Below are 14,161 nucleotides of genomic sequence, written 5' to 3' on the forward strand. Positions count from 1 at the left end.
AAAGACAGACAGACCTTGGGGATCAGGGTTATTATAACTAAAATGAAAACTAAAACCATAAAAACAATAATAATTCATTACTTTTTAAAAAAATATATATATATTAAAAAAAATAATTTTAATTTCATTAGTTTAACCTGATGTACTAAAATAACAGAAACTGAAATACAAATATTATAAAAAACAAAACAAAAAGGCAAAAACACCCCCAAAAAATTATTTTCAAAAATTGAAAACAGAAAATACAAAAATAAAAACCAATTCAAAATATTAATAAAAACTATAGTAGTATCTCAATAATAGTATCTCAGTATCATATATATGTATATGTATATATACACACACACATTCACATTTATTTTCCCTAATGTGCTAAAGGGGCTGTATATACTCTGGTTTCCTATAATTACTTTTACAATACAGCGCAGCATCTCGTACATTATTGGGTAATTATTACTTCTCAATAATAGTATCTCAGTATCATATATATGTATATGTATATATACACACACACACATTCACATTTATTTTCCCTAATGTGCTAAAGGGGCTGTATATACTCTGGTTTCCTATAATTACTTTTACAATACAGCGCAGCATCTCGTACATTATTGGGTAATTATTACTACATAGTTTAGTGATCATCATGCATTCTATCGACAGTATAATGATTATGCCATCGTCACCATAATTACAGAGATAAAAGCAGGCTGAGATGAAGCAGCTAAGCACACGCGAGGTGAGCGCATGATGAGTGTTTTCTCTGGAAGTGCATCTTAACAGCCTCCAGTGATGGAAGGAGATGCTGCTGAATTCTCTCTCGCACACGTCCCTCCCATAAAACCGTGAGCCGCACATCATATCAGCTCTGTGTGATAAACAACAAGTGCCATAATGCTCCATAAAGATGTGGCTTGTTGCTTGACAGAGAAAAGCCTCATTTTGGCCATAAACTACAATTTCTCTCACTTAATGGGCAAATGTACATGCTCGAACACTCTCAAACACTCATACACACGTCAGCAAATATGAGGCAAATGAGAAAACCAAACCACTTCTCAGTTTCCATATATATATATATATATTTTTTTTAATCACTAATTTTAAGCAAATGTAACTTCTGTCAGGAACAATCATTTTAAGAAAGGCACTTTCACATAGGATTGAAACTTTGCATGTTTTGGCCACACAGAGAGCAGACAGAAAGCAGCACATACTAGTTAGCCAGCATCATGTCATCTGGGAAATGTGTCGAAATGAAATCATAACAACAAATAAAAACTGTGCTAAAAAAGCCTTTCTGAATATGGTCAAATCTCACAGATTAGCAGAGAACATTGACTCGGCCGTAATGAAAGCAGAGACTTACGCAAAGCACATTTTTGGGCATAAAGTCTCTTGAAACGAGAACAGATATGAAGCCCTCTGTCTGTCATCTTCTCAAAACAATACAAATCCTCCCAAGTGTCATTATAACCAGAGCGAGCTATATTTGAATACAGCATTTGTCCGTGACTGAACATGTGAACAGGTCTTTCTAAGGGCCGCTGTTGGTCAGGGTGATTTTAACCTGTCGCAGGAGCATAGAGGCCATCACTGTTTTCTCTGTGTTGATGGTGATCCCAGCATCAGGATCCTTCAGGGCCACCGACACCAGGACCAGACATCCAGAACCCACCGTCTTACCGGCAAACCTGGAAATACACACACAAAAATGGATTGGTTGGTTGGCTTTTTGACACCATGTCAGCTTCCTTGGCTATTTTCATGGTGACTAACAAGTTTAAATAGTATAAAAGAGCAATTTTAAAACATACAGTAAGGTTTTAATGTTGGCGTCAGAGAGAAAACCTCAAATAGATTCAGGATTGACTTAAAATATCTGTGAAAATTACTTCAACAGAGAGAAATATAAAACATTCAAACAATACAATTATTTCGAAATGGACACAATTTACTTAACCAATACCTTTAATCTTATTGTGCACAATTTATTAGTTTATATTCTCCCAAAAATGGCTCTTCAAAAGACAAAAAAGACGTAACCAACGAACTTGAAATTACGTACATGAAATGAACTGTGAATGAGATTATTATAAACTTAATTAGAGAATAAATTAAAGGTGCCTGCCACAATGAATATATTTGCAGTGTTCGCAGAGGATTTAATGACTAATGGTCTGAAAAGAAGGTGATAATGATAATAGCCAAACAACAGTTAGTGGTAATATATTAAAGATTTACAAAATATCCTAGTATTTATCATGTTTGAATCAATGTCAAATAAAACAAATTGATGTAGACATTGATGAAAACAAACATTGATGAGACTCAGATTTTTGAAAATAAATACATATATAATACAACACACACACACACATAAAAGAGAGCGAGAGAGAGACACACACATATAGAGAGAGACAGAGACACACACACACACATATATATATATATATATATATATATATATATATAGAGAGAGAGAGAGAGAGAGAGAGAGAGAGAGAAAGACACACACACACATTTATATATATAGAGAGACAGAGAGACACACACATATAGAGAGACCCACACATAGAAAGAGACAGAGAGACACACACACACACATATATATATATATAGAGAGAGAGAGAGAGAGAGAGAGAGAGAAAGATACACACACACACATTTTTTTTAATTATGTAGGTAAATTCTACTCCATATGCCATAACTCATTTAATAAAATATAATATAATGTAAAATAATATAAAATATAATATCATATAATATAGTGAAGTGACATGTGGCCAAGTATGGTGACCCATACTCGGAATTAGTGCTCTGCATTTACCCATCCAAAGTGCACACACACAGCAGTGAACACACACACACAAGGAGCAGTGGGCAGCCATTTATGCTGCGGCGCCCGGGGAGCAGTTGGGGGTTCGGTGCCTTGCTCAAGGGCACCTCAGTCGTGGTATTGAAGGTGGAAGAGAGCGCTGTACATTCACTCCCCCCACCGACAATCCCTGCCGGTACGAGACTTGAACCCACAGCCTTTGGGTTATGAGTCCGACTCTCTAACCATTAGGCCACGACTTCCCCATAATATAATGCATGCATAGGCTTACTTATTATATAAAAAAATATAGGTTTATAAACATATACTGTGTAATAATAAATTATTTGCGTAAAATACTTTCCAAAACAAATATTGGGTTTCCAACTGTTAATAACAATGAATAAGTATGTAAATAAGTATGTGAATAATTATGTAAATAAATACATTGATTAACAAATATATTTAATAAAGTGCATAATTATGTGCCATACCCATATGTGAGCACTGGAGAGAGAGTGTGTGTGTGTGTGTGTGTGAGATGAACAGGCATGGCAGTCTATTATTTGGTCTGATTAAGAAGCTATTAGGGGCCAAGGGACACACTCCCGTCACTCACAGACTCGACCCAGTAGCCTCTCACAGACAGGGAGCAAAGTGTGGGGGTGTGCACTAAATAGAGTGCAGAGGACTAGATCAACTTCAGTGGAGATGGAGTAAAGCGTACTGAGCAATATTATGATTTTAATAAAAGCTCCAAGGGACTTAATGTGTGATATCTATGATGCAGCATTAAAGGCCATTCACATCAGTAGAGAAATGATTATGCAAATAGAACTGTGATTTTCATTGGCGATTCATTCTGCTTTGTCGTTTCACATTAATAGCAAAAACTAAGTATGCTTTACTTTTTACATGTAGTCATTTAGGAGACATGTTTATCCAAAAAGACTCTTTGCAGTACACAAGTTGCAACTGTAAGCTGTAGTAGTACACAAGCAATGCAAACTTTCATTGGGATCTGCAAAAATGTAGCATACCTGAAAGAAAGCAAAACACAATGCATTTCATGTACTTTAAACAATAAGCTTAGAGACGTTGTGCAATATTCGAAAGAAAACGATGTTAGGGCACAATGGAGTTGCTATATGTGCAATAAAACACAAGCCTCTTCTGCTAGTAGATATAGCCACTGATATTTAGTAGAAGTTGAGTGCTTAATGCAAATCAGATACATTCATTCAGTGAAATAAAGTGCAATATAAAAATAAATAAAACAAAAAATAAAATAAAATGCAAAACTATATAAAATAAAACTAATAAAAAATGTAAGAAATAAAACTAAAAATGAAAACTATAAACAAACAAACAAATAAAATTATAATGAAATTAAACCAAACAAATAATCTTCATGGTAAAAATAAACTAACTAAATTAAATAAAACAAACAAAGGAAATACAAAACAAAATCTAAAATGAAAACAAATAAAAATGAAAACAAATGAAAATGACAAAAATAAACAAACAACAAAAAACAAACAAATACTCTTCATGGTAAAAAAATTAATAACATTGAGGAAATAAAAAATAAAATAGAAAACAAACAAACAAACAAATGCTAATTAAACCAAACAAACAAATATAAAAATATTTACAGTAAAAAAAATGAAAGAAATAAAACAAAATATAAAATAAAAACAAACAAATAAAAAATAAATAAATAAATAACAAAAAATGAATGGATAAATGGATGGATGAATAAATAAAGAAATAATCTTCATGGTAAAAAATTAACAAAATGTAAAGAAAAATAAAAAATAAAATAAAATAGAAAAACAAATAAATGATCATTAAACCAACCAAACAAATAATCATCATAATGATTTTTTTTTCTAAACGGCTTGCTAATGACACATTCTCCAAACAACTATCTAAATAAAACTGTCTAACAGAAGGACTGTTTCAAATGGAATGAAAAGCAGAACAGTTCTCAGTGTTATGTAAACTAAGGATAATAGTTGACCTCTATGGGTGATGTGCAACAGGGTGAACAGGTTTATTTTCACACGACTGGAACACTTTTTGACCAAACATCTCGGAAAAGAACCGTTGATTTTAAAATGCTAAATAAAACCTATTGCTAAAATGTAAATGGATGTGTTACAATTAGAGATCAACCGATATATCGATTTACCGATATTTTTCCCGACATTTAAGCATTTTACCATAATCGGATATCGGTTTTGTAATATCGGCTTCACCGATAAACGCCGCCATCTTGTGGGTGTTTTGAGAATTGCACGCAGTATCGCCATTGCAGCACGGCGTCTGAGGGGAGACGAGACAACAACAACGGCATGGTGCAGGTACTTGATTTGCTGTAGTTAGTAAACTTTATTGAACATAACAGCCATTTATGCACAAATTAGATGCATTACATAAATGCCAGATGTGTAGTTTATGCAGCTTGGCTCTAAGAAATAGAGACCAACTCACGGAGTCATGTAAAATAATCCATCAAATTCTGTCCCGATAAAGACGTAACTTTGCCTGAATTAAATAATATGCAAATATGAATGAGCGCATGTTGGAAATAAAAGTGCTGATTTGAATTCTCTCTCTATTGTCTATGCTCATCGTTAGTCTCGTGAAGTCAGAGTCACGTAATCCGTCAAGTCCTCTCCCAATAAAGATGTAACTTTGCATGAGTTAAATAATACTGCCATGAATGAGCACATGTTGGAAATAAAAGTGCTGAATTGAATTCTCTCTCTGTTGTATATTTGCTCATCATTAGTCTCGTGAAGCCGCTTTCATATTGCTGTTCACTCACCAGGTTGATGCGGTTGATGCTCAGGAAATGCTCCAGCACGGCCACCGCATGTAACTTTTAACAAGATTCACTTGTTTAAAACACCCTAAATTGTATTAACATTTACTATATAACCATTATTTCGCTAATAAGCATCTAAATAAACACAACTCTATGGAAATTAATTATTTATTATAACCGCGAACGATCGCAGTTTGAGTATAGTTCTGTGTAACTGCATAGATAAACCGCGCTGTCAGCAGGCATTTCATAATCTAGAAGGACAAAAACATTATTAATAATTCTGATATAACATTCCAGTTGAGAAATGCAATAAAATACAATGTTTTGTTTGTTATATTCCAATATTCCGGAGAATATTATTCAGTGAATTAACATTATCCAGTGAATTATTCTTCACTCTGTAGCTATTAAACACCTTATAAACCTACTAAAACTGTAGTTTAAAATGAAGTTGATATGACTCCTGTCCTTTATTTATTTTCTCCATTTGAAAACATTAGACATTCAACATTTATTTAGCTTATTGTTAATATTAGTGTTGTTGCTGTTGATGCTTTTTATAAATAAAATGTTTTTTTATTGTTGTAATATGAAGATTAAATTTAACATGAAAGACTGCCAATTTTCAACACTTAAAAAAAAAAACAAAAGAGGAAAAACCAAAGTGAAGTATGTTCTTACTTCACTTAGTCATTTATTTACTTTATAACAGTAAATAAATATAGGTTCTGCATAACGGTTATCGGGCACATAAACATACAAATAATTGGCATCGGTATCGGTTATAAAAAAAAAAAATCAATATCGGTCATCGGTATGATGCAAGTAAACCAGAGTGAGCTAGAGTAATAATAGAGATGAACTGTACTAATGAACTGTTCCATAGCGCTGTGGGAGAATTCCTGGTGTCCAGTAACCGTGGTAACGTCACAGACTGGAAACACTAGTGAATGCACCACACGCGGATCCACTGACAGTGCAGACACGACCCTGTCCGACCTCTGTGCCCTTGTACCTCCTTCCTGTCTGTCTCTCGTTCCCTCTCTCACTGAGGGGGACCCACGTGCCTGATACACTGCCATCTGCCTCCCATTTACACAGCCTATTATACAACAATCAACCGTTTAGCACACACCCTCACACACGGGGACACTATTTAGCACTGAGAAGCACACACACCCCCCACCCCACCAGGAGGCCCCTCTTTTACTCCCAAATTCTCTGTCTCACACACACACACACACACACACACACACACACACACACACACAATGGCCACCATTTAGCCATGACAGCATGAGACACAAGAGCCGTCAGAGCCACTGCTAACCAACTGGAGAGGGTGTCACATCTGACAATCAGCACACACACGCACACACACACACACACACACACACACAAATGTTACATTACAGACAGAACGATAGATAGAACGAAAGATAGAACGATAGATAGAAATAACAATAGATAGATAGATAGAAATAACGACAGAGACAGACAGATAGACAGATAGATAGAAATAACGATAGAACAATAGATAGAACGATAGAGCGATATAGATAAATAGATAGACAAGACACAGACAGAACGATAGATAGATAGACAGACAGACAGACAGACACAGACAGAACGATAGATAGACAGACAGACAGACAGACAGACAGACCGATAGATAGATAGATAGAACGATAGATAGAAACAATGATAGACAGAAATAACGATACACAGACAGAATGATAGACAGACAGAACGATAGATAGAACGATAGATAGATAGAACTATAAATAGAACGATAGACCGATAGATAGACAGTCAAAACGATAGCTAGATAGACAGAACCACAGACAGGTCGATATATGAACAGACATACAGTATATAGATAGTTCTATAGACAGACAGACACATATATACAGATATTTCAGATCTAGCGTATTATATCTGTGCTGTCAGTGTGCTGCTGACACTCTGATATCTCAGTCCCTGCGGCTCTACTAATGGAGTCAGTTTATAAAAGTCTTATTTACACACGCACTTAACACGGCCCTGAGGCACAGCATGTGTGTGTGTGTGTGTGTGTGTGTGTGAGTGATATAACCCAAAGCCACTTCATTTCAGTGGTCTCTAAACATACATACACAAATATAGACAAACAAACACAGTACAATTACAGCTGGACAGTTATTCGGTTTAACTCTTTCTATCTGTCGCTCATTCTCACATAAAACAAATATTCACACACACAGCAGCTTTACTCAGTGTGTGTGTGTGTGTGTTTGTGTTGTATACGGTGTGGTTCAGGCTCTAAATGGGTCATTGGTATTCTGGTCTGTCACCACTGGGCCTCTGAACTGGATTAATTGAGGCTGTGGGAAGAAAAGCAAAGCAGAAGCCCGCCGCTGGCCAGCCGGACCGCTTTCGATCCACACACACACACACACGCGCGCTAACACTTGCTCCTAATCAGAGAGAGACAGACTAAATGACTGTCGCCTCTTTAGTCAACCTTAAAGACTGGACTAGTAAGATTCCTGTTCATACGCAACAGTTATCATTCACTTACACAGACAGACCTAAGAAACAGTGCTCAGGCCAATTTATTGGAGCTATTTTATTAATAACGGGTTCGATTAGTAGAGTCACAAACATGTTAATGTAAGTGGACGAATGTCACAAAATAAACAAACAAATAAATAAAAATAAAATAAAAAATAAGTACAAATATATACATTTATAAAACTTTTATTCTACTTAAAGTAAAATAAAGCCTTTTTGAAATGTGAATATTCATGACAATTAAGTACATTTCTCTAATTCTGCTTTCCATAATGTTATAAATAAAATAAAATAAATATTCATAATCATTAATACAATGTGAAGAATAGTGACATATTTCCGTATTTATGAACCATGGTAGTACCTACTGTATTACCTTTATAAAAAAAAAAAAGTTACAAAGATCCATTTTTTTTTTGGTACATGCGGAAATGAAAATGTATACTAAACATAAATATATATATAAAATATATCCAATTATATCATAAATTGGCACTGAATAAGTATAAGAAAATATTACTTTTATATATCAAAACATTAAAACATATACATTAATGAATATAGCAATATATTAAATATTTCAACAACAAAAAAAATAAGAACAGTGCATTAATATAATTTTAATTATTCTAAACATGTAAAAAAAACACTAATATATAACTAATAATTAATGGTCCTAAAATGGCCTTCATATTCTTTATGTAGAATATTTCTTTTCTATTTTGGGGTGACATGTTTCCTTCAGATTTAGAAGCTACTTAGTCCTATAAGATTGGTACTGGTCATCACTGACCCATAACGGTTAACCACTATCACTAAATTTCCAAAAGCCAGCATTCAGAAACTAGCCATGAAAGCAAATGTTTCGCACTGGATGCACCATATGGTAAAGTCTTATTCTGCTATCTTGTTCCTCTGTGTCCTCAAATCTGCAGAGAGGGTTTTAGTCATCAATTGCCAAATGTCTGTGCCAAGTATGTTTGTGTGTGAGAGCGCGTGTGTCTGTTTTAAGAGTCCTCTGTACTAATAGAGGTTAATGTGAGTGACCAGATGACCAGCTGTCCCTCTCCAAAATGAAGGACAAGCTTCTCTCCTCTTCCCTGAAACAAATTCCACTCACACAGCTGCTGACTAACGAACTAACAGACAGAGGAGAAAAGTGCACCTAAACTAAAGAGCATGCATGAAATCTGACACAAACACACATGAAACAGTGTAGGAGAGCGGAGAACTAGGAGACAGATATCACAACACTACTCAAAAGTTAGTGATGACTCGGTGAAGAACGTACTGAAACAACCCTTGAAGAATCTCAATTGACATTTTAAAGGAGGACAGATGTTGATCTACCTGTTGTCCTGCTATAATATAGAGTTTGGCCCCAAAAAAAAGCTAATCTAAACATTTTTTCATAATAAACAAGTTGCTCTTTAATTTGACCAATTACAAAGTTCTAAATGTCTTATATGTTATTAATCAGCTACCAATAATTCTCTTGTACTATTAGTTCAACTGAACACATAATACAGAAATATATAATACATGTATAGATTTTTGTGTATATAAGATTATAAGATATATTTGTGAATATATATATATACACATCTATATATCTATCTATATCAATTTATTTATCTCAATTTATATATATATATATATATATATATATATATATTATACTTTATTAATATATTAATATATTTTATACTTTATAATAAAATATCAACATTTATATTATTAAAAAAATCTAATTATTATTATATTTTATATGATATTTTATTAAATAAAATATCAAATTATTGTTATATATAAATGCACAATTCGGCAGCTGCGTCAATAAATGCCTGGTTAAAAGCAGCAGTCCTTTTAAAGCAGCAATATCCTTACATCACTGTTTTTTCGTTAGCACTATAATACTTTTTTGCAATAAAAAGGCAGATTAGTTGACTAGTTGTTCAGTCAATCCACCAACTAACACTAAACACACACACACACACACACACAAAGCATCTTATATGTGGTATGTCCACTACTATGATTATTTATGACTACTGTGGTTCGGCTTGCTAAAAAAACAACAGTGAGAATAGCTGTGATTCATTCGGTCTCTGTTTAGTAACAGAGAGGACAGAATGTTTTCCTTCTGTGATCTAGAGAAGGACAAGAACAGTCTCTGTTTTTCAAGCTCATTTAGAAGCGGCTCCCCTGGATTTCTGGCATTCTCCCGCAGTGGCTGTAGACAGAAGCAGTGCTGCTCCCTGCTGCCAAACAGAAGAACTGCACCCCACAAACACCCACAATCCACTAAAGAACTGGGTCAATTAGCTCTACTGGACCAGCAGGTACCATTAAATACTGAAAGTGTGTGACTTTGTGCATAAATAGCTAATAATGCTATTAACCCTAACTCTAACTCAGAAATAGAAACTATATATTGAATCCGTTGGTGTCAGAGTTGCACATAAATGGGACAATGAAGGCAAATACAGCCCTAAAAAGAGATTTCTGAGTAAAAAGGACACCAGCTGGGACTGTGGGACATAGAGAATCTGTATTTCACAGTCTAACACTGAGAGGCCACTCAAATGAAATGTGTATCTAATTATATTGATTTGTTATTTCCGGTTCAAGACTACATGAGTCGGTTAACATCTAAACGGCCTTACAAAAAGATTTAAAACTGAATAAAAGTCACATCTCAGTCATTTGTTTATGAGTGTACAAGTGTCTCAGGGTTTGTAGAGGAAGGATAAAGGAGAGTTTTTTCGGGACGTCTGTTAAGAAACAGCCGTGTGATTGATGACATGCTCTCATTTGCCCGATTGCGTATTCTAAATGAAATATAGGCCTTTTCCACAGACCTGCGGGCATTGATTTCCACTCAGCCCGTGTGCCCTTGTGAGGAAGATTTTAATGCTTCTCAAGGTGCTTTCATATTCGCTCATATTTTATAATTAAATTAGCCTGCATCAGACTGCCCCAAAGTCCAGACCAAACGTCACGGTGTTTGTGTGCATATATGAGACCGAGACAAATAAGTTTGTCTGTGTGTCAGCAGGAAGGCTGAGTGTGTGTGTTTGTGCGCGTATGAAAGTTTTGGCTGCTACAGTCCTTTACAAAGTCAGAAGATGTCCTATGGTAATTTCTCCGCAAAATATCTCTTTATAAATGTTCGAAGGATTCATACAAGTACATGCATCCCAAATGCCTAATTATACCCTATAAAACTTTGCTTTTTAGGAATAAAAAAAAATTTAAAAATTTACTTTACTTAGGAACAATTTGTCTTTTTGATGACATTCCAAAAAGTAGGTTGTGTTAGATTTAGGCACCTTCTAGGGAGACTTTTTTTTTAGCAACACCGACCCCATCGGGGAGCTCAAGTTGGATTCAAACTTAGAAGAGCCATTGGTAAGTTTTGAGCATATACAGTATCTGTTGTATATAGCAGCAGGTGCTTGTTTATGAATTTGAAAGATGAAAAATGTTCAAAAGTGTGGGGTCTGTAAGATGTTTTAATGTTTTCAAAAGTCTTATGCTCAGCAAAAACATGATATTACTTATAGTGCATATTATTTACAGTATTTACTCCAGTCACACGATTCTTCAGAAATCATTCTAATATGCTGATTTGCTGCTCTAGAAACTTCTATTATCAATGTTTTAAAAAGCTGCTTAATGTTTGTGAAAATGTGTTGGTTTTTTTTAAATTTCAGAATTATTTGATGAAAACAAAGTTCAAAAGAACAGCATTTGAAATATTTTGTAACATTATAAATGTCTTTAATGTCACTTTTGATCAATGTAATGCATCCTTATTGAATAAATGTATTCATTTCTACTGAGCCCAAATCTTTTGAATGACAATGTATATATGGACTGTCATGCTAAAAAATAATGACAAAAAAAGTTCACAAAACTACAAAAAAAAAAAAAGAAGCGCTATATTTAAGTAAAAAGATTTGAGAGGCACAAAGGAGGGAGATTTGCCACTTTAGTTTTGTGTAATCAATATACCAAAATTTCTGTATGTCTTCAGAAGATTTTTCAAAATATCTTATGTGCTCCACTGGGGGGAAAAATCCTTTGAGTTTAAAACAACATAAGAGTGAGTAAACAATGACTGAATGTTCATTTCTGAATGAACTATCCCTTTTAAAACCTTAAAACTTGAATCGATGTACTCAAACTAAAGGAAACACCAGAAACATCTGTTCTGCATAACGCTTAAAAATGAAAGTGTACCTACGAATCGTAGCATGACAAACCTTGCATGTATACGTGTGCATTCTTTCATATTTAACATCTGACGAGCACAGAACGAAAGATACTGGGGGTCAAAACAATCTCGGCCTTCGGTAAGAGCATGTGTTATTTGTGAGCTGCGTTGGACCACTAGACTTGATTAAGACTAAAACGAGCGGAGAAACGCGGTGGCCGTGCAGGACATTTGCCGGAGACGGCGTGAATAAGCCTCGTCGAATGGTAACAAGCATATAAAAGCAGCACGCCGCTGCTCCTTAACAAGCTTCTTCAGGGAAACGCGCAGACAATACAGCTTAATGCGTCCAAACTGGACTAAATGAAAATGTTGTGTTGCACTTAAAAAACACAGACGGACTGGGTGCTTTTCTTTCTGAAAGGCACAAACTGCGGCCCACTTCAGCTTGGCTTTCAAACGGCGTGAATGTGAGAGTGCACAGTGATACGTCCAAACACACACACACACACGCTCTCTCGTTTAGGGGGCAAGGTTTTGAGAGTGCTCATTTAAAGTCTTAAATCTGTCCATTAGGCTCTATTATAGAGAAAATGTGGAGTAAATGAATATAGCGCGGCTTATGCTAAAAGCCTTTGCCACAGCAACCAATTAAGAATAAATGATTGGCTATAAAAAGCGCCTTACTTCCTGTTCCTCATCTGTAAATAGTGAGGCGGGAAGCACTCTCTTCGCTCATTAAAATGTGCGCGCACGCGTGTCATCCTGAGTGAAGGTATAGGCGGCTCTCTAAAAAGACAAGGCAGGAATCCATTGAGCATAAATGAAAAATCAAACCCGCCGTTTCTTTCGAAGAGCGTCTGCTTCATTATGTCGGCCTAATGTTGGGCCGTAAAGCAGAGAAAGGTATTCGAACGGGCCAGGTGTGTGTGTGTGTGCACGCGCAGTCCCGAAAGGCATCCGAACAAGCCAGATGCACACCAAACCAAGCTTTTCTCTTCTTGGCTTCCATTTATTTGGTTTTCCCGTGCTTGTGTTTGGTTTTATCAGCTGAAACGGTTTGTTGCGTAAAGGAAGTGGGAACAAATTCGATCAGGAGAAGTTTAAAGGTGAAGTGTGTATTTCTGCATCACTAACGTTACATGAAAATGCACAAGTGACTGTTTTCAAACAGGTTTCCATACCCAGTCTGTCACTGGTCAGAAAAATTGATAGCCCTACCCCAAATTGATAAAACTGGTTAAGACATTGGCTGTATTCAAAATCAAAAACTTCCCTAACACACACACAAAAAAAAGATTAATTGTATTAAAAATTTAAAAATTCTCACTCAAAAACGGCATACTCCAATAACATAACAGGAAAGCATGACATATTAATCTTTTTAAATATTTTAATAAATGACTATTTTTAAATCGGTTTCCTGTACCCAGTCTGTCATTGGTCAGCCAAACAGATAGTCCTGTCCTGATAGTCCACCTGGGATTTCATTCAAACTACATGCAGTCATACAAGTATTATTTTAGTATCACTGAGATAATATTATAGTTTTTATTCATATTTTGAACTACTTTTTATTTTGGTATTTTCCATTTTCACTTTAATTAACCACTGATTTCTAGTTGCGTCCTCTTTTGGAAGGCCAAACAAGGTAGGTTCGCATTCGCAATGAAACACTGCGTCTTCACAACATGGCGGTGGCAGCAACAATAAAGTTATGCCTTCTTTCTTTGCG

The 14,161-nt window shown here is 35.2% G+C and overlaps 1 protein-coding gene across 1 annotated transcript in view; it reads right to left on the bottom strand.

Moving 5' to 3' along the window:
* Positions 1 to 1,537: 1,537 nt before the first annotated feature.
* The window catches only part of LOC107585428 (AP-3 complex subunit beta-1-like), a 75,089-nt gene continuing 62,465 nt past the window's right edge, over positions 1,538 to 14,161 (bottom strand). The window contains exons 28-29 of the mRNA XM_016272446.1: positions 6,630 to 6,756; positions 1,538 to 1,694 (exon numbers count right to left, since the gene is read on the bottom strand). Coding sequence (XP_016127932.1) covers positions 1,538 to 1,694; positions 6,630 to 6,756 — 284 coding nt within the window. The remainder of the gene's footprint in view (positions 1,695 to 6,629; positions 6,757 to 14,161) is intronic.

This window comes from Sinocyclocheilus grahami, unplaced genomic scaffold (genome assembly GCF_001515645.1).
Source record: "Sinocyclocheilus grahami isolate Dianchi unplaced genomic scaffold, SAMN03320097.WGS_v1.1 scaffold70.1, whole genome shotgun sequence".
Lineage (NCBI taxonomy): Eukaryota > Metazoa > Chordata > Actinopteri > Cypriniformes > Cyprinidae > Sinocyclocheilus > Sinocyclocheilus grahami.